This window comes from Saccoglossus kowalevskii, chromosome 20, assembly GCF_978046115.1.
Source record: "Saccoglossus kowalevskii chromosome 20, keSacKowa6.1, whole genome shotgun sequence".
NCBI lineage: Eukaryota > Metazoa > Hemichordata > Enteropneusta > Harrimaniidae > Saccoglossus > Saccoglossus kowalevskii.
This window is the reverse complement of record NC_140660.1, coordinates 27,373,010-27,390,497: the sequence shown is the minus strand read 5'-3', so window position 1 is coordinate 27,390,497 and position 17,488 is coordinate 27,373,010. Positions and strand designations below refer to the sequence as shown.

The window sequence follows — 17,488 nt, the reverse complement described above, 5'->3', positions numbered from 1 at the left end:
TAAATTCATACAATAAGCTTTCCGAAAATATATAGTTTTGTGGACAAGGGAGGTGATCTTGGTTTCCTAATTAACTAATTAAAATACCTGTCATGTAAACTGCATCTCTACCTTAAGTGTAATTTAACCCTTCATGTCAGGTTTTCTGTAGACAGGAAGTTTTTTTTTGTAAGTAGACTTTAATTTCATCTTAAGACTAGACATAATTAACAAGTATCACTGTCCATGTACGCACTTTTATTAGGTGAATAGTTATTTGATCACATCTCGCACATTATTTGTGCATCCCTGTCTTCTGCCCAGTTCTCGAAATTGATTTACGTAAACTTTGGTAACATGTAATATTTACGACAACAACTTGTGTCACGTTATATATCACAGACATGACATGTGTACACTGTATTCAATCCAATGCACTGATTTATATACATGTTATCTTCTTACGGAGCATTTTCTGGAGTAAGTTATGGGGAAGTAATTCAACATTTGTTTTTTTCATTTGTGTGTTTGATAATAAATGTCGATAAGGGTGGAGTTATTTTACTTTAGCGTGAACACATGAATTACCTCGAATTAGTACTTCCGTCTGTCACGAGTACAATTATTATTATCAACATTCAGGTACACTGAGAACATAAACAATGACACGGTTGGTTGGTTGGTAGTTTGTCTTAATTAAACTATACCAACTATGTATTCCATGGCTCGAAGGTGTACCCATACTTAGTCTAGATCACCTGCGACAATGTGAATACTACTTAGTCTGAAGCCGTTAAGTCAAATCCAGTTAATGCCTACGCGCGGGAATTGAGTTCCAAGCGACGATAACAACACGTTAAAACGCAAAGGCTCATGGATAGACGCTTATTTGTAAACCATGATACGCTATGGCCATCTGATACATGCCCAGGTGACGACTCCCCCGCTTTAAGTCCAAATCATTTGTTTTTTTCCCCAAAACTATTCCACCAAAGTAGAAAATTAAAGTCATCGTTGGGAAATGAAAACAATACGATAGAGATCTATTCAAGAGACCATACAAAATATCAAAATGCTGTACAGTTCTCAGAATTTTTACATTTACCGACTAACAATAACAAACTACGATTATAAACAATTTCGTGCCACCCCCGTCCTGACGAACGATTATATCAAACTCGCTACTTTTACCTGGTTTATCAGTTTTCCACGAGGAATTTAATTTACAAGTTTCTGCGTACTTCCTTATATTTTTGGACCAAAATTTACTCGCGATTTGTGTTCCACGAGGAACCTACACCTCATACGACAACACATTCTCAGAAACAAATACACCAAAAGAAGTTCGAATGGTTTGAAAATACAGTCGATACCTATTCACAGGAAAAAAACAGTGAGAATAATAATACGAAGAATAATCAGCGCAAGGGCAATAGACTTGTGGGCGGCGCATGCATTGTAATTGGGGTGGGGCTAGCAAGCCGAATAGTTCCGAAAAGTCGCGCCCTCAAAAAATTGTTGCAACTACTTTAATGAGAAGCACCTGGTTAGTACGTTATGTTTAAACCAGTGATAGATGGTGTAGTCGGCAGTCATTTAATAAACTTCTAAAACATTTTGTATTGATAAACATTCACAGAACAAAATAGTACTGTTGCTACAAAACACCACTTCGATGTTTGTATTTAACAATTGAACCTTGCGATGTACAAACAACACAGCCGTTCTATAGTCCGTATTACGATATGCACTCACTACAATGCACATTCAGGCTGGGCCCATACGTAATAAGTAGACGGTGCAATGAGTTCCACAACAAACACTGCCCTGTCTGCTCTGGTGGGCAATACAATATAGTCATATACGCAGCCCTCACAGATTATACATCTCGCACATTGTTGCATTAGTCAGAGATTACGTAATATGTATAACACAATTCTATAATATAATCATGGTGTATTTAGTTTATAGTATGAATGAATGGGAGTCTTCTGACTTACGTGTTATATCAATGATAAGACACGTGTACACTGTTTTCAGTGCACCGTATTTATGTATACACATGCTGCTTTCCTCTAGGGTACTTTCTGGAGTATATAAGGGGAAACAAATCAACACTTGTTTTTTTTTATATTTGTGCTTGGTAGTACATGTCAAAAAGGTCACGTGACCACATGATTTATATCGTATTGACATTCTCTTCTGCCATGAGGATATTTTTTATTATCAATATTCAATCTCACTGAATACGTAAACAATGATACGGTTGGTTGGTTGGTAGTCTGTCTTAATTGGACTGTACCATATATACATTCCATGGCTCGAGGCTGTATTCATACTAAGTCTACTAGTCTGAATACTTCTGAACAAAACTAACTTAAAGCGGGATGGTCGCCACACGCTAAAAACGCAAAGGCTATTGGGTAGACGCTTGTTTGTAAACAATGACACGCTATGGCCATCTGACACATGCGCAGGTGACGACACTCTCGCTTTAAGCGATGCATCACGTTATAAAGTGAATGAAGCATTCTAAAGCGTCGCTCCACGAGCCGTTGAATTAACCCAGGCATCATGTCTCGAATTTGCTTGCTTATATAATCGGTCAATATTTAATAAAACTATTTAAAACAAATATTTTAATTTTCAAAAAGCCACAGATCCAACCAGTACTACTACGTGTTTGTGTTGTACTGGTTTACTCTGTAATTCACTGCAACTACCTACACTATCAGCTCTGTCTATACGGCGCTTATGGATCGTGTGCATAGCCCTTTCGCAATAGACACGCCATCTATGGCGAGGTTGACCATACAATGCACTGTCACTGGTATTGTATGGGTGTAGTGTGGACATAATTTGTAAAAGTAAGGCACTGTTTTCTGGTTGTATGATTCAATATAATATTGTGAAGTTACAATAATTGAACAAATAAAGTTTATGATAAATGCATGTGTCAAAAATAGAGTGCAGATAACTGTCTCAATGCACATTGACGTAGAAGACGACACACGCTGTAACTATTGCCTAAATTTTAAAACTGTACAAAATTAATTATAGTTCTTTTATAAAAATCTGGCGTCACTTGAATAACAATAAGCACAAATAAAAAATACTGTATAGTTTAAGTAGGTGACAAATAAGGTTGCGTCACGTGACCTCCGTACCGTCGTTTTTTTTGTCATGAACTGATGAATATAGCTAAATATGTAAATATAAAATTAGTCCCTGTTCGACTTATAATTCGTTCCCGGTCCATTCGACCGTCAATAGTCATCACTGGCGGATCCTGAAATTCTGTAATTTGACGTGGTCGAAGTGATAATTTGTTTACAAACCGATCAAAAAAGGTTGACTGGTGGCCATATTGTCCTCGAGACTTATGAACCTCTATCATTCATAATTGACACATACATCATACATGTTGAAATACATGCCCATATCATTTTTTCATAATCAAACCAAAGATGGCCGTCTGGCAGCCATCTTGCTTTTTTGAAAATTTATCATTGCATGCTTTTTCTTCTTTTTCCTCAAATTATACCAAGTAATATGTCCATAACAATTACTTTCACAACCGGATCAAAGATGATCGACTGGCAGCCACTACTATATCTCTTTCACGTGTGCAACGCTTTCTATTTTGTTTAGCATATGTGTCATACAGGAACTCATGTTGATTTTATGATTTGATTAAATATAGCCGTTTGACCATCAAATATATTCAACTGCTGGTAATCTTCCTTTTTGCCCATACAGCTATGTCTATGACACCCATGTACAGTCGCATATGTTTTGATATGCGTCTTAATACAGGATTATGTTTATTTGTGGGAATATTTTTCAAAGGTTGTATCAAATGTTCATAGTTCATAAATTTTACATAGATCATTTCGGATATGAGTGAGACTGGTTGAAAGTTGAAAAACACTTCTTGGTAATGGGCCAATATGATTATTTACAGGAACTTTACATGTAATTTATTTTCCATGATGGTGATAAATAAAGAATTTCTTTAACTGGCGCCGATAAACATTATATACAAATTTAAACACGGGTGAATGCTGTATACCACCGAATTGAGCTTGCTACACTCGTTACCTGGACAATAACAAATAACTGTGACAAATATTGTGGTGTCATATTTATCAGCATCGACAAAATGGTTAATAGTTGGTGTAAAATGACTCTCTGGTTAGACTCTGTAAGTGTCGTGTAACATTACCCTATAAAATAACGATGACTCCCATAAAAAGCGCATGTGCAATGATGAGAAAATACGTCGGAGACGGAGGGGAGTGCACTAGCAGTTCGTGACTACGACAGCACTAGAGCTACTAGATCGATAATAATTTGAAGAAACAAATTAAAACAGAAGATTTCCTATAGAAAAACGGAGATATATATCATTTAAAAATATTCGACATATTTTTCATATTTTATTCATGGTAAAAAACAAACTTATAATTAGAACAGAAAGATTTACTGGTTGGGTTTCATTCGAATAGTATATGCACTCTGACTGTACTGGATTGGTGCTCATTCACGCATATTAATTTCAAAAATATTTAAATATGACGAGTTTTACTGACCAGAACGTTTGAATACATCCTTTTAGAGAATGTTGGAAACAATTTAAAATTACCTGCACACATACATTAAGCATTACAAGCTTTGTTTTCAGTATGGACATTTATTATTACAAATATGTATTTTAGTATTCAGTGGCGCATATAATGTAGTAAGCTGATTAGTTGATCGGGTAGTCTATCAGTGACGTATATAGATACATACATACTCTATATGCTTTTAGGTCAGATGATGTGGTGTTATTGATAACTGACTGGGAATTTGTTTTTTCTGCATAATGGCCAACGAGTCGGTGAATTTGATTAATGATGCTGGAGGTCAGAATACGTAAGTAGAATCTTTCAATTATTATCACTCATTTGCATATTCAAATAGTACCAAGTAATAGTAATTAAAATCATACTAATCCTATTGTTACAGAGTATGATGTTTATGATGTTAGTTTTATGTAAATACACATGCATCAAATACCTTTTGACATGTTTAACACATTGCGAATCCAAATATGTTTAATTGTTATGTTAGAAATATTATTCTACAAAAGAAAGAGACTAGAGAGAAAAGCAAATCGATAATCACTATCAGAACAAATAAAAAAAAATGTTCGTATAGCACTTCATATGAATCGATTTATTGTCCACGCCAGAATTCAAATTGCACTAACTAACGCGCTACGTAAATGGGATATGTTTACGTAAACTTGTGAGTATTGTGATGTATTCTATAAAAAAATATAAACGACGTGGTTCTGATTAAACACCACCCTGGCAATGTTCCCATGATAAATCCTCAACAGTCTTCGAAATTATGTATTGCAGTATACTCGCAAACAAAAACTACAGCTGACAACAAGTATTGTAACAATTCGACTTTAAAAGAAGAGATTTGACCTGAATTTGACCTGCCATTCGAAAATGTTTCTGTATACAAACTATATCTTATACATATGATTGTTTTCAAATATTGATGAAATGTGACATCGTTGAATGAATTAATGAAAAAAGTGTATGAAATTGTCCGACAGAAATACAGTAGGTTTATCTTCAATTCAGTTAGTTGATTCAGAGTCTACAGATATAAAAATGTGTTTAGTAGCAAATTGTGTAATTTGCTAGTGATATACCTAGTGATAGAGAAATTAAGACACAACTACATGAAAATTGAAACAAATTTTACAACACTTTTTTGTAAAGTACAAGTACCTCACTCATCAGAAGCTTTAATTTTAGTGTATAGGGCACACTGGATAACACATCCCATTCTGTGTACAAGAGAATATGGTACTCTGGCTAACATATCACATTCTGTGTACAAGAGAATATGGCACACTGGATAACATATCCCATTCTGTGTACAAGAGAATAGGACACTCTGACTAACATATTCCATTCTGTGTAGGAGAGAATAGTGCACTCTGACTAACATATCTCATTCTGTGTACAAGAGACTAGTGCACTCTGACTAACATATCCCATTCTGTGTACAAAAGAATAGTGCACTCTGACTAACATATCCCATTCTGTGTTCAAGAGAATATGGTACTCTGACTAACATATCTCATTCTGTGTACAAGAGACTAGTGCACTCTGACTAACATATCCCATTCTGTGTACAAAAGAATAGTGCACTCTGACTAACATATCACATTCTGTGTACAAGAGACTCGTGCACTCTGGCTAACATATCACATTCTGTGTTCAAGAGAATATGGTACTCTGACTAACATATCTCATTCTGTGTACAAGAGACTAGTGCACTCTGACTAACATATCCCATTCTGTGTACAAGAGAATAGAACACTCTGACTAACATATCCCATTCTGTGTACAAAAGAATAGTGCACTCTGACTAACATATCCCATTCTGTGTACAAGAGAATATGACACTTTGACTAACATATCACATTCTGAGCACAAGAGAATAGTGCACTCTGACTAACATATCACATTCTGTGTACAAGAGAATAGTGCACTCTGACTAACATATCTCATTCTGTGTACAAGAGAATATGGCACTCTTGCTAACATGTCCCATTCTGTGTACAAAAGAATACGGCACCCTGGATAACATACCACATTCTGTGTTCAAGAGAATATGGCACTCTGACTAACATATCCCATGCTGTGTACATGAGAATAGGACCCTCTGAATAACATATCCCATTCTGAGTACAAGAGAATATGCCACACTGAATAACATATCCCATTCTGTGTACAAAAGAATAGGACACTCTGACTAACATATCCCATTCTGTGTACAAGAGAATATGGCACTTTTCAATAACATATCCCATTCCGTGTACAAGAGAATATGGTACTCTGGCTAACATATCACATTCTGTGTACAAGAGAATGTGGCACACTGGCTAACATATCCCATTCTGTGTACAAGAGAATAGGACACTCTGACTAACATATCCCATTCTGAATACAAGAGAATAAGACACTCTGACTAACATATCCCATTCTGTGTACGAGAGACTAATGCACTCTGCCTAACATATCCCATTCTGTGTACAAGAGAATATGGCACTTTTCAATAACATATCCCATTCCGTGTACAAGAGAATATGGTACTCTGGCTAACATATCACATTCTGTGTACAAGAGAATATGGCACACTGGCTAACATATCCCATTCTGTGTACAAGAGAATAGGACACTCTGACTAACATATCCCATTCTGTGTACGAGAGACTAATGCACTCTGCCTAACATATCACATTCTGTGTACAAGAGAATATGGCACTCTGATTAACATATCCCGCTCCGTGTACAAGAGACTAGTGCACTCTGACTAACATAACCCATTCTGTGTACAAGAGAATATGGCACTCTGAATAACATATCCCATTCTGTGTACAAGGGAATAGGGCACTCTGACTAACATATCCCATTCTGTGTACAAGAGAATAGAACACTCTGGCTAACATATCCCATTCTGTGTACAAGAGAGTAGTGCACTCTGACTAACATATCCCATTCTGTGTACAAAAGAATAGTGCACTCTGACTAACATGTCCCATTCTGTGTACAACAGAATATGGCACTCTGACTAACATGTCACATTCTGTGTACAAGAGAATATGGCACTCTTGCTGACATATCCCATTCTGTGTACAAGAGAATAGTGCACTCTGACTAACATATCACATTCTGTGTACAAGAGAATAGTGCACTCTGACTAACATATCTCATTCTGTGTACAAGAGAATATGGCACTCTGGCTAACATATCTCATTCTGTGTACAAGAGAATATGGCACTCTGACTAACATATCACATTCTGTTTACAATAGAATAGTGCACTCTGGCTAACATGTCCCATTCTGTGTACAAGAGAATATGGCACTTTGACTAACATATCACATTCTGTGTACAAGAGAATATGGCACTCTTGTTAACATGTCCCAATCTGTGTACAAGAGAATATGGCACTCTGCCTAACATATCACATTCTGTGTACAAGAGAATATGGCACTCTGACTAACATATCAAATTCTGTGTACAAGAGAATATGCCACTCTTGCTAAAATGTCCCATTCTGTGTACAAGAGAATATGGCACTCTGACTAACATATCACATTCTGTGTACAAGAGAATGTGGCACACTGGCTAACATATCCCATTCTGTGTACAAGAGAATAGGACACTCTGACTAACATATCCCATTCTGTGTACGAGAGACTAATGCACTCTGCCTAACATATCACTGTCTGTGTACAAGAGAATAGGACACTCTGGCTAAAATATCACATTCTGTGTACAAAGGAATATGGTACTCTGACTAACATGTCCCATTCTGTGTACAAGAGACTAGTGCACTCTGACTAACATATCCCATTCTGTGTACAAGAGAATATGGCACTCTGATTAACATATCCCGCTCCATGTACAAGAGACTAGTGCACTCTGACTAACATAACCCATTCTGTGTACAAGAGAATATGGCACTCTGAATAATATATCCCATGCTGTGTACATGAGAATAGGACACTCTGAATAACATATCCCATTCTGTGTACAAGAGATTAGTGCACTCTGGATAACATATCCCATTCTGTGTACAAGGGAATAGGACACTCTGACTAACATATCCCATTCTGTGTACAAGAGAATAGTGCACTCTGACTAACATATCCCATTCTGTGTACAAAAGAATAGTGCACTCTGACTAACGTATCCCATTCTGTGTACAAGAGAATATGACACTTTGACTAACATATCCCATTCTGTGTACAAGAGAATATGGCACATTGACAAACATATCAAATTCTGTGTACAAGAGACAAGTGCACTCTGGCGAACATATCCCATTCTGTGTACAAGAGAATATGGCACTCTGACTAACATGTCACATTCTGTGTACAAGAGAATATGGCACTCTTGCTGACATATCCCATTCTGTGTACAAGAGAATAGTGCACTCTGACTAACATATCACATTCTGTGTACAATAGAATAGTGCACTCTGTCTAACATATCACATTCTGAGTACAAGAGAATAGTGCACTCTGACTAACATATCACATTCTGTGTACAAGAGAATAGTGCACTCTGACTAACATATCTCATTCTGTGTACAAGAGAATATGGAACTCTTGCTAACATGTCCCATTCTGTGTACAAGAGAATATGGCACCCTGGATAACATATCACATTCTGTGTACAAGAGAATATGGCACTCTTGCTAACATGTACCTTTCTGTGTACAAGAGAATATGGCACTCGGACTAACATATCACATTCTGTGTACAAGAGAATATGGCACTCTTGCTAACATATCCCATTCTGTGTACAAGAGAATAGTGCACTCTGACTAACATATCACATTCTGTGTACAAGAGAATAGTGCACTCTGAATAACATATCTCATTATGTGTACAAGAGAATATGGCACTCTGGCTAACATATCTCATTCTGTGTACAAGAGAATATGGCACTCTGACTTACATATCTCATTCTGTGTACAAGAGAATATGGCACTCTGACTAACATATCCCATTCTGTGTACAAGAGAATATGGCACTCTGACTAACATATCACATTCTGTGTACAAGAGAATATGGCACTCTTGCTAACATGTCCCATTCTGTGTACAAGAGAATATGGCACTTTGACTAACATATCACATTCTGTGTACAAGAGAATTTGGCACTCTTGCCAACATGTCCTTTTCTGTGTACAAGAGAACACGACACTCTGACTAACATATCACATTCTGTGTACAAGCGAATATGGCACTCTTGCTAACATATCCCATTCTGTGTACAAGAGAATAGTGCACACTGACTAACATATCACATTCTGTGTACAAGAGACTACTGCACTTAGCTAACATATCCCATTCTGTGTACAAGAGAATAGGACACTCTGACTAACATATCACATTTTGTGTACAAGAGACTATTGCACTCTGGCTAATATATCCCATTCTGTGTACAAGAGAATAGGACACTCTGACTAACATATCGCATTCTGTGTACAAGAGAATATGGCACATTGACAAACATATCAAATTCTGTGTACAAGAGACAAGTGCACTCTGGCGAACATATCCCATTCTGTGTACAAGAGAATAGGACACTCTGACTAACATATCACATTCTGTGTACAAGAGAATGTGGCACACTGACTAACATATCCCATTCTGTGTACAAGAGAATAGGACACTCTGACTAACATATCCCATTCTGTGTACGAGAGACTAATGCACTCTGCCTAACATATCACTGTCTGTGTACAAGAGAATAGGACACTCTGGCTAAAATATCACATTCTGTGTACAAAGGAATATGGTACTCTGACTAACATGTCCCATTCTGTGTACAAGAGACTAGTGCACTCTGACTAACATATCCCATTCTGTGTACAAGAGAATATGGCACTCTGACTAACATATCCCGCTCCATGTACAAGAGACTAGTGCACTCTGACTAACATAACCCATTCTGTGTACAAGAGAATATGGCACTCTGAATAATATATCCCATGCTGTGTACATGAGAATAGGACACTCTGAATAACATATCCCATTCTGTGTACAAGAGATTAGTGCACTCTGGATAACATATCCCATTCTGTGTACAAGGGAATAGGACACTCTGACTAACATATCCCATTCTGTGTACAAGAGAATAGTGCACTCTGACTAACATATCCCATTCTGTGTACAAAAGAATAGTGCACTCTGACTAACGTATCCCATTCTGTGTACAAGAGAATATGACACTTTGACTAACATATCCCATTCTGTGTACAAGAGAATATGGCACATTGACAAACATATCAAATTCTGTGTACAAGAGACAAGTGCACTCTGGCGAACATATCCCATTCTGTGTACAAGAGAATATGGCACTCTGACTAACATGTCACATTCTGTGTACAAGAGAATATGGCACTCTTGCTGACATATCCCATTCTGTGTACAAGAGAATAGTGCACTCTGACTAACATATCACATTCTGTGTACAATAGAATAGTGCACTCTGTCTAACATATCACATTCTGAGTACAAGAGAATAGTGCACTCTGACTAACATATCACATTCTGTGTACAAGAGAATAGTGCACTCTGACTAACATATCTCATTCTGTGTACAAGAGAATATGGAACTCTTGCTAACATGTCCCATTCTGTGTACAAGAGAATATGGCACCCTGGATAACATATCACATTCTGTGTACAAGAGAATATGGCACTCTTGCTAACATGTACCTTTCTGTGTACAAGAGAATATGGCACTCGGACTAACATATCACATTCTGTGTACAAGAGAATATGGCACTCTTGCTAACATATCCCATTCTGTGTACAAGAGAATAGTGCACTCTGACTAACATATCACATTCTGTGTACAAGAGAATAGTGCACTCTGAATAACATATCTCATTATGTGTACAAGAGAATATGGCACTCTGGCTAACATATCTCATTCTGTGTACAAGAGAATATGGCACTCTGACTTACATATCTCATTCTGTGTACAAGAGAATATGGCACTCTGACTAACATATCCCATTCTGTGTACAAGAGAATATGGCACTCTGACTAACATATCACATTCTGTGTACAAGAGAATATGGCACTCTTGCTAACATGTCCCATTCTGTGTACAAGAGAATATGGCACTTTGACTAACATATCACATTCTGTGTACAAGAGAATTTGGCACTCTTGCCAACATGTCCTTTTCTGTGTACAAGAGAACACGACACTCTGACTAACATATCACATTCTGTGTACAAGCGAATATGGCACTCTTGCTAACATATCCCATTCTGTGTACAAGAGAATAGTGCACACTGACTAACATATCACATTCTGTGTACAAGAGACTACTGCACTTAGCTAACATATCCCATTCTGTGTACAAGAGAATAGGACACTCTGACTAACATATCACATTTTGTGTACAAGAGACTATTGCACTCTGGCTAACATATCCCATTCTGTGTACAAGAGAATAGGACACTCTGACTAACATATCGCATTCTGTGTACAAGAGAATATGGCACATTGACAAACATATCAAATTCTGTGTACAAGAGACAAGTGCACTCTGGCGAACATATCCCATTCTGTGTACAAGAGAATAGGACACTCTGACTAACATATCCCATTCTGTGTACAAGAGAATAGTGCACACTGACTAACATATCACCTTCTGTGTACAAGAGACTAGTGCACTCTGACTAATATATCCCTTTCTGTGTACAAGAGAATAGTGCACTCTGACTAACATATCCTATTCTGTGTACAAGAGAATATGGCACATTGACAAACATATCAAATTCTGTGTACAAGAGACAAGTGCACTCTGGCGAACATATCCCATTCTGTGTACAAGAGAATAGGACACTCTGACTAACATATCCCATTCTGAATACAAGAGAATAAGACACTCTGGCTAACATATCCCATTCTGTGAACAAGAGAATATGGCTCTTTGACTAACATATCACATTCTGTGTACAAGAGAATACGACACTCTGACTAACATATCACATTCTGTGTACAAGAGAATATGGCTCTATGACTAACATATCACATTCTGTGTACAAGAGAATAGGACACTCTGACTAACATATCCCATTCTGAATACAAGAGAATAAGACACTCTGGCTAACATATCCCATTCTGTGAACAAGAGATTAGTGCACTCTGGCTTACATATCCCATTCTGTGTACAAGAGAATTGAACACTCTGACTAACATATCCCATTCTGTGTACAAGAGAATATGACACTCTGGCTAACATATCCCATTCTGTGTACAAGAGAATAGTGCACTCTGACTAACATATCCCATTCTGTGTACAAGGGAATAGTGCACTCTGACTAACATATCACATTCTGTGTACAAGAGAATATGGCACTCTGACTAACATATCTCATTCTGTGTACTAGAGAATATGGCACTCTGGCTAACATATCCCATTCTGCGTACTGGAGAATATGGCACTCTGACTAACATATCTCATTCTGTGTACAAGACAATAGGGCACTCTGACTAACATATATCATTCTGTGTACAAGAGAATATGGCACTCTTGCTAACATGTCCCATTCTGTGTACAAGAGAATATGGCACCCTGGATAACATATCACATTCTGTGTACAAGAGAATATGGCACTCTTGCTAACATGTCTCATTCTGTGTACAAGAGAATAAGGCACTCGGACTAACATATCACTTTCTGTGGAGAAGAGAATATGGCACTCTTGCTAACATATCCCATTCTGTGTACAAGAGAATAGTGCACTCTGACTAACATATCACATTCTGTGTACAAGAGAATAGTGCACTCTGACTAACATATCTCATTCTGTGTACAAGAGAATATGGCACTCTGGCTAACATATCTCATTCTGTGTACAAGAGAATATGGCACTCTGACTAACATATCTCATTCTGTGTACATGAGAATATGACACTCTGTCTAACATATCACATTCTGTTTAAAATAGAATAGTGCACTCTGGGTAACATATCCCATTCTGTTTACAAGAGAATATGGCACTTTGACTAACATATCACATTCTGTGTACAAGAGAATATGGCACTCTTGCTAACATGTCCCAATCTGTGTACAAGAGAATATGGCACTCTGGCTAACATATCACATTCTGTGTACAAGAGAATATGGCACTTTGACTAACATATCACATTCTGAGTACAAGTGAATATGGCACTCTTGCTAACATGTCCCATTCTGTGTACAAGAGAATATGGCACTCTGACTAACATGTCACATTCTGTGTACAAGAGAATATGGCACTCTTGCTAACATGTCCTATTCTGTGTACAAGAGAATATGGCACTTTGACTAACATATCACATTCTGTGTACAAGAGAATTTGGCACTCTTGCCAACATGTCCTTTTCTGTGTACAAGAGAACAGGACACTCTGACTAACTTATCACATTCTGTGTACAAGCGAATATGGCACTCTTGCTAACATATCCCATTCTGTGTACAAGATAATAGTGCACACTGACTAACATATCACATTCTGTGAACAAGAGAATAGTGCACTCTGACTAACATATCACATTCTGTGTACAAGAGAATAGTGCACTTTGACTAACATATCTCATTCTGTGTACAAGAGAATATGGCACTCTGGCTAACATATCTCATTCTGTGTACAAGAGAATATGGCACTCTGACTAACATATCTCATTCTGTGTACATGAGAATATGACACTCTGACTAACATATCACATTCTGTTTCAAATAGAATAGTGCCCTCTGGCTAACATATCCCATTCTGTGTACAAGAGAATATGGCACTTTGACTAACATATCGCATTCTGTGTACAAGAGAATATGGCACTCTTGCTAACATGTCCTATTCTGTGTACAAGAGAATATGGCACTTTGACTAACATATCACATTCTGTGTACAAGCGAATATGGCACTCTTGCTAACATTTCCCATTCTGTGTACAAGATAATAGTGCACACTGACTAAAATATCACATTCCGTGTACAAGAGACTACTGCACTCTGGCTAACATATTCCATTCTGTGTACAAGAGAATAGGACACTCTGACTAACATATCCCATTCTGTGTACAAGAGAATACTGCACACTGACTAACATATCACCTTCTGTGTACAAGAGAATAGTGCACTCTGACTAACATATCCCATTCTGTGTACAAGAGAATATGGCACATTGACAAACATATCAAATTCTGTGTACAAGAGACAAGTGCACTCTGGCGAACATATCCCATTATGTGTACAAGAGAATAGGACACTCTGACTAACATATCCCATTCTGTGTACAAGAGAATACTGCACACTGACTAACATATCACCTTCTGTGTACAAGAGACTAGTGCACTCTGACTAACATATCCCTTTCTGTGTACAAGAGAATAGTGCACTCTGACTAACATATCCCATTCTGTGTACAAGAGAATATGGCACATTGACAAACATATCAAATTCTGTGTACAAGAGACAAGTGCACTCTGGCGAACATATCCCATTATGTGTACAAGAGAATAGGACACTCTGACTAACATATCCCATTCTGTGTTCAAGAGAATATGGCACTTTGACTAACATATCCCATTCTGTGTACAAGAGAATAGGACACTCTGACTAACATATCCCATTCTGAATACAAGAGAATAAGACACTCTGGCTAACATATCCCATTCTGTGAACAAGAGATTAGTGCACTCTGGCTTACATATCCCATTCTGTGTACAAGAGAATATGGCACTCTGACTAACATATCTCATTCTGTGTACTAGAGAATAGGACACTCTGACTAACATATCCCATTCTGTGTACAAGAGAATAGGACACTCTGACTAACATATCCCATTCTGAATACAAGAGAATAAGACACTCTGGCTAACATATCCCATTCTGTGAACAAGAGATTAGTGCACTCTGGCTTACATATCCCATTCTGTGTACAAGAGAATATGGCACTCTGACTAACATATCTCATTCTGTGTACAAGACAATAGGGCACTCTGACTAACATATATCATTCTGTGTACAAGAGAATATGGCACTCTGACTAACATATCTCATTCTGTGAACATGAGATTAGTGCACTCTGACTAACATATCCCTTTCTGTGTACAAGAGAATAGTGCACTCTGACTAACATATCCCATTCTGTGTACAAGAGAATATGGCACATTGACAAACATATCAAATTCTGTGTACAAGAGACAAGTGCACTCTGGCGAACATATCCCATTCTGTGTACAAGAGATTAGTGCACTCTGACTAACATATCCCTTTCTGTGTACAAGAGAATAGTGCACTCTGACTAACATATCCCATTCTGTGTACAAGAGAATATGGCACATTGACAAACATATCAAATTCTGTGTACAAGAGACAAGTGCACTCTGGCGAACATATCCCATTCTGTGTACAAGAGAATAGGACACTCTGACTAACATATCCCATTCTGAATACAAGAGAATAAGACACTCTGGCTAACATATCCCATTCTGTGAACAAGAGAATATGGCTCTTTGACTAACATATCACATTCTGTGTACAAGAGAATACGACACTCTGACTAACATATCAAATTCTGTGTACAAGAGAATATGGCTCTATGACTAACATATCACATTCTGTGTACAAGAGAATAGGACACTCTGGCTTACATATCCCATTCTGTGTACAAGAGAATATGGCACTCTGACTAACATATCTCATTCTGTGTACAAGACAATAGGGCACTCTGACTAACATATATCATTCTGTGTACAAGAGAATATGGCACTCTGACTAACATATCTCATTCTGTGAACATGAGATTAGTGCACTCTGACTAACATATCCCTTTCTGTGTACAAGAGAATAGTGCACTCTGACTAACATATCCCATTCTGTGTACAAGAGAATATGGCACATTGACAAACATATCAAATTCTGTGTACAAGAGACAAGTGCACTCTGGCGAACATATCCCATTCTGTGTACAAGAGATTAGTGCACTCTGACTAACATATCCCTTTCTGTGTACAAGAGAATAGTGCACTCTGACTAACATATCCCATTCTGTGTACAAGAGAATATGGCACATTGACAAACATATCAAATTCTGTGTACAAGAGACAAGTGCACTCTGGCGAACATATCCCATTCTGTGTACAAGAGAATAGGACACTCTGACTAACATATCCCATTCTGAATACAAGAGAATAAGACACTCTGGCTAACATATCCCATTCTGTGAACAAGAGAATATGGCTCTTTGACTAACATATCACATTCTGTGTACAAGAGAATACGACACTCTGACTAACATATCAAATTCTGTGTACAAGAGAATATGGCTCTATGACTAACATATCACATTCTGTGTACAAGAGAATAGGACACTCTGACTAACATATCCCATTCTGAATACAAGAGAATAAGACACTCTGGCTAACATATCCCATTCTGTGTACAAGAGAATAGTGCACTCTTGCTAACATATCCCATTCTGTGTACAAGAGAATAGTGCACTCTGACTAACATATCCCATTCTGTGTACAAGGGAATAGTGCACTCTGACTAACATATCACATTCTGTGTACAAGAGAATATGGCACTCTGACTAACATATCTCATTCTGTGTACTGGAGAATATGGCACTCTGGCTAACATATCCCATTCTGCGTACTGGAGAATATGGCACTCTGACTAACATATCTCATTCTGTGTACAAGACAATAGGGCACTCTGACTAGCATATATCATTCTGTGTACAAGAGAATATGGCACTCTTGCTAACATGTCCCATTCTGTGTACAAGAGAATATGGCACCCTGGATAACATATCACATTCTGTGTACAAGAGAATATGGCGCTCTTGCTAACATGTCCCATTCTGTGTACAAGAAAATATGGCACTCGGACTAACATATCACATTCTGTG

General features: G+C 37.6%; 1 protein-coding gene across 2 annotated transcripts in view; it reads left to right on the top strand.

Moving 5' to 3' along the window:
• The first annotated feature begins 4,765 nt into the window (after positions 1-4,765).
• LOC102806301 (uncharacterized) overlaps positions 4,766-17,488 on the top strand; it is a 111,731-nt gene continuing 99,008 nt past the window's right edge. The window contains exon 1 of one of the 2 annotated variants that reach the window (XM_085494230.1): positions 4,766-4,896. In XM_085494230.1, the coding sequence (XP_085350356.1) occupies positions 4,847-4,896 (50 nt within the window). In that variant the 5' untranslated portion in view covers positions 4,766-4,846. The remainder of the gene's footprint in view (positions 4,897-17,488) is intronic. The other variant, XM_085494229.1, reaches the window with a different exon arrangement.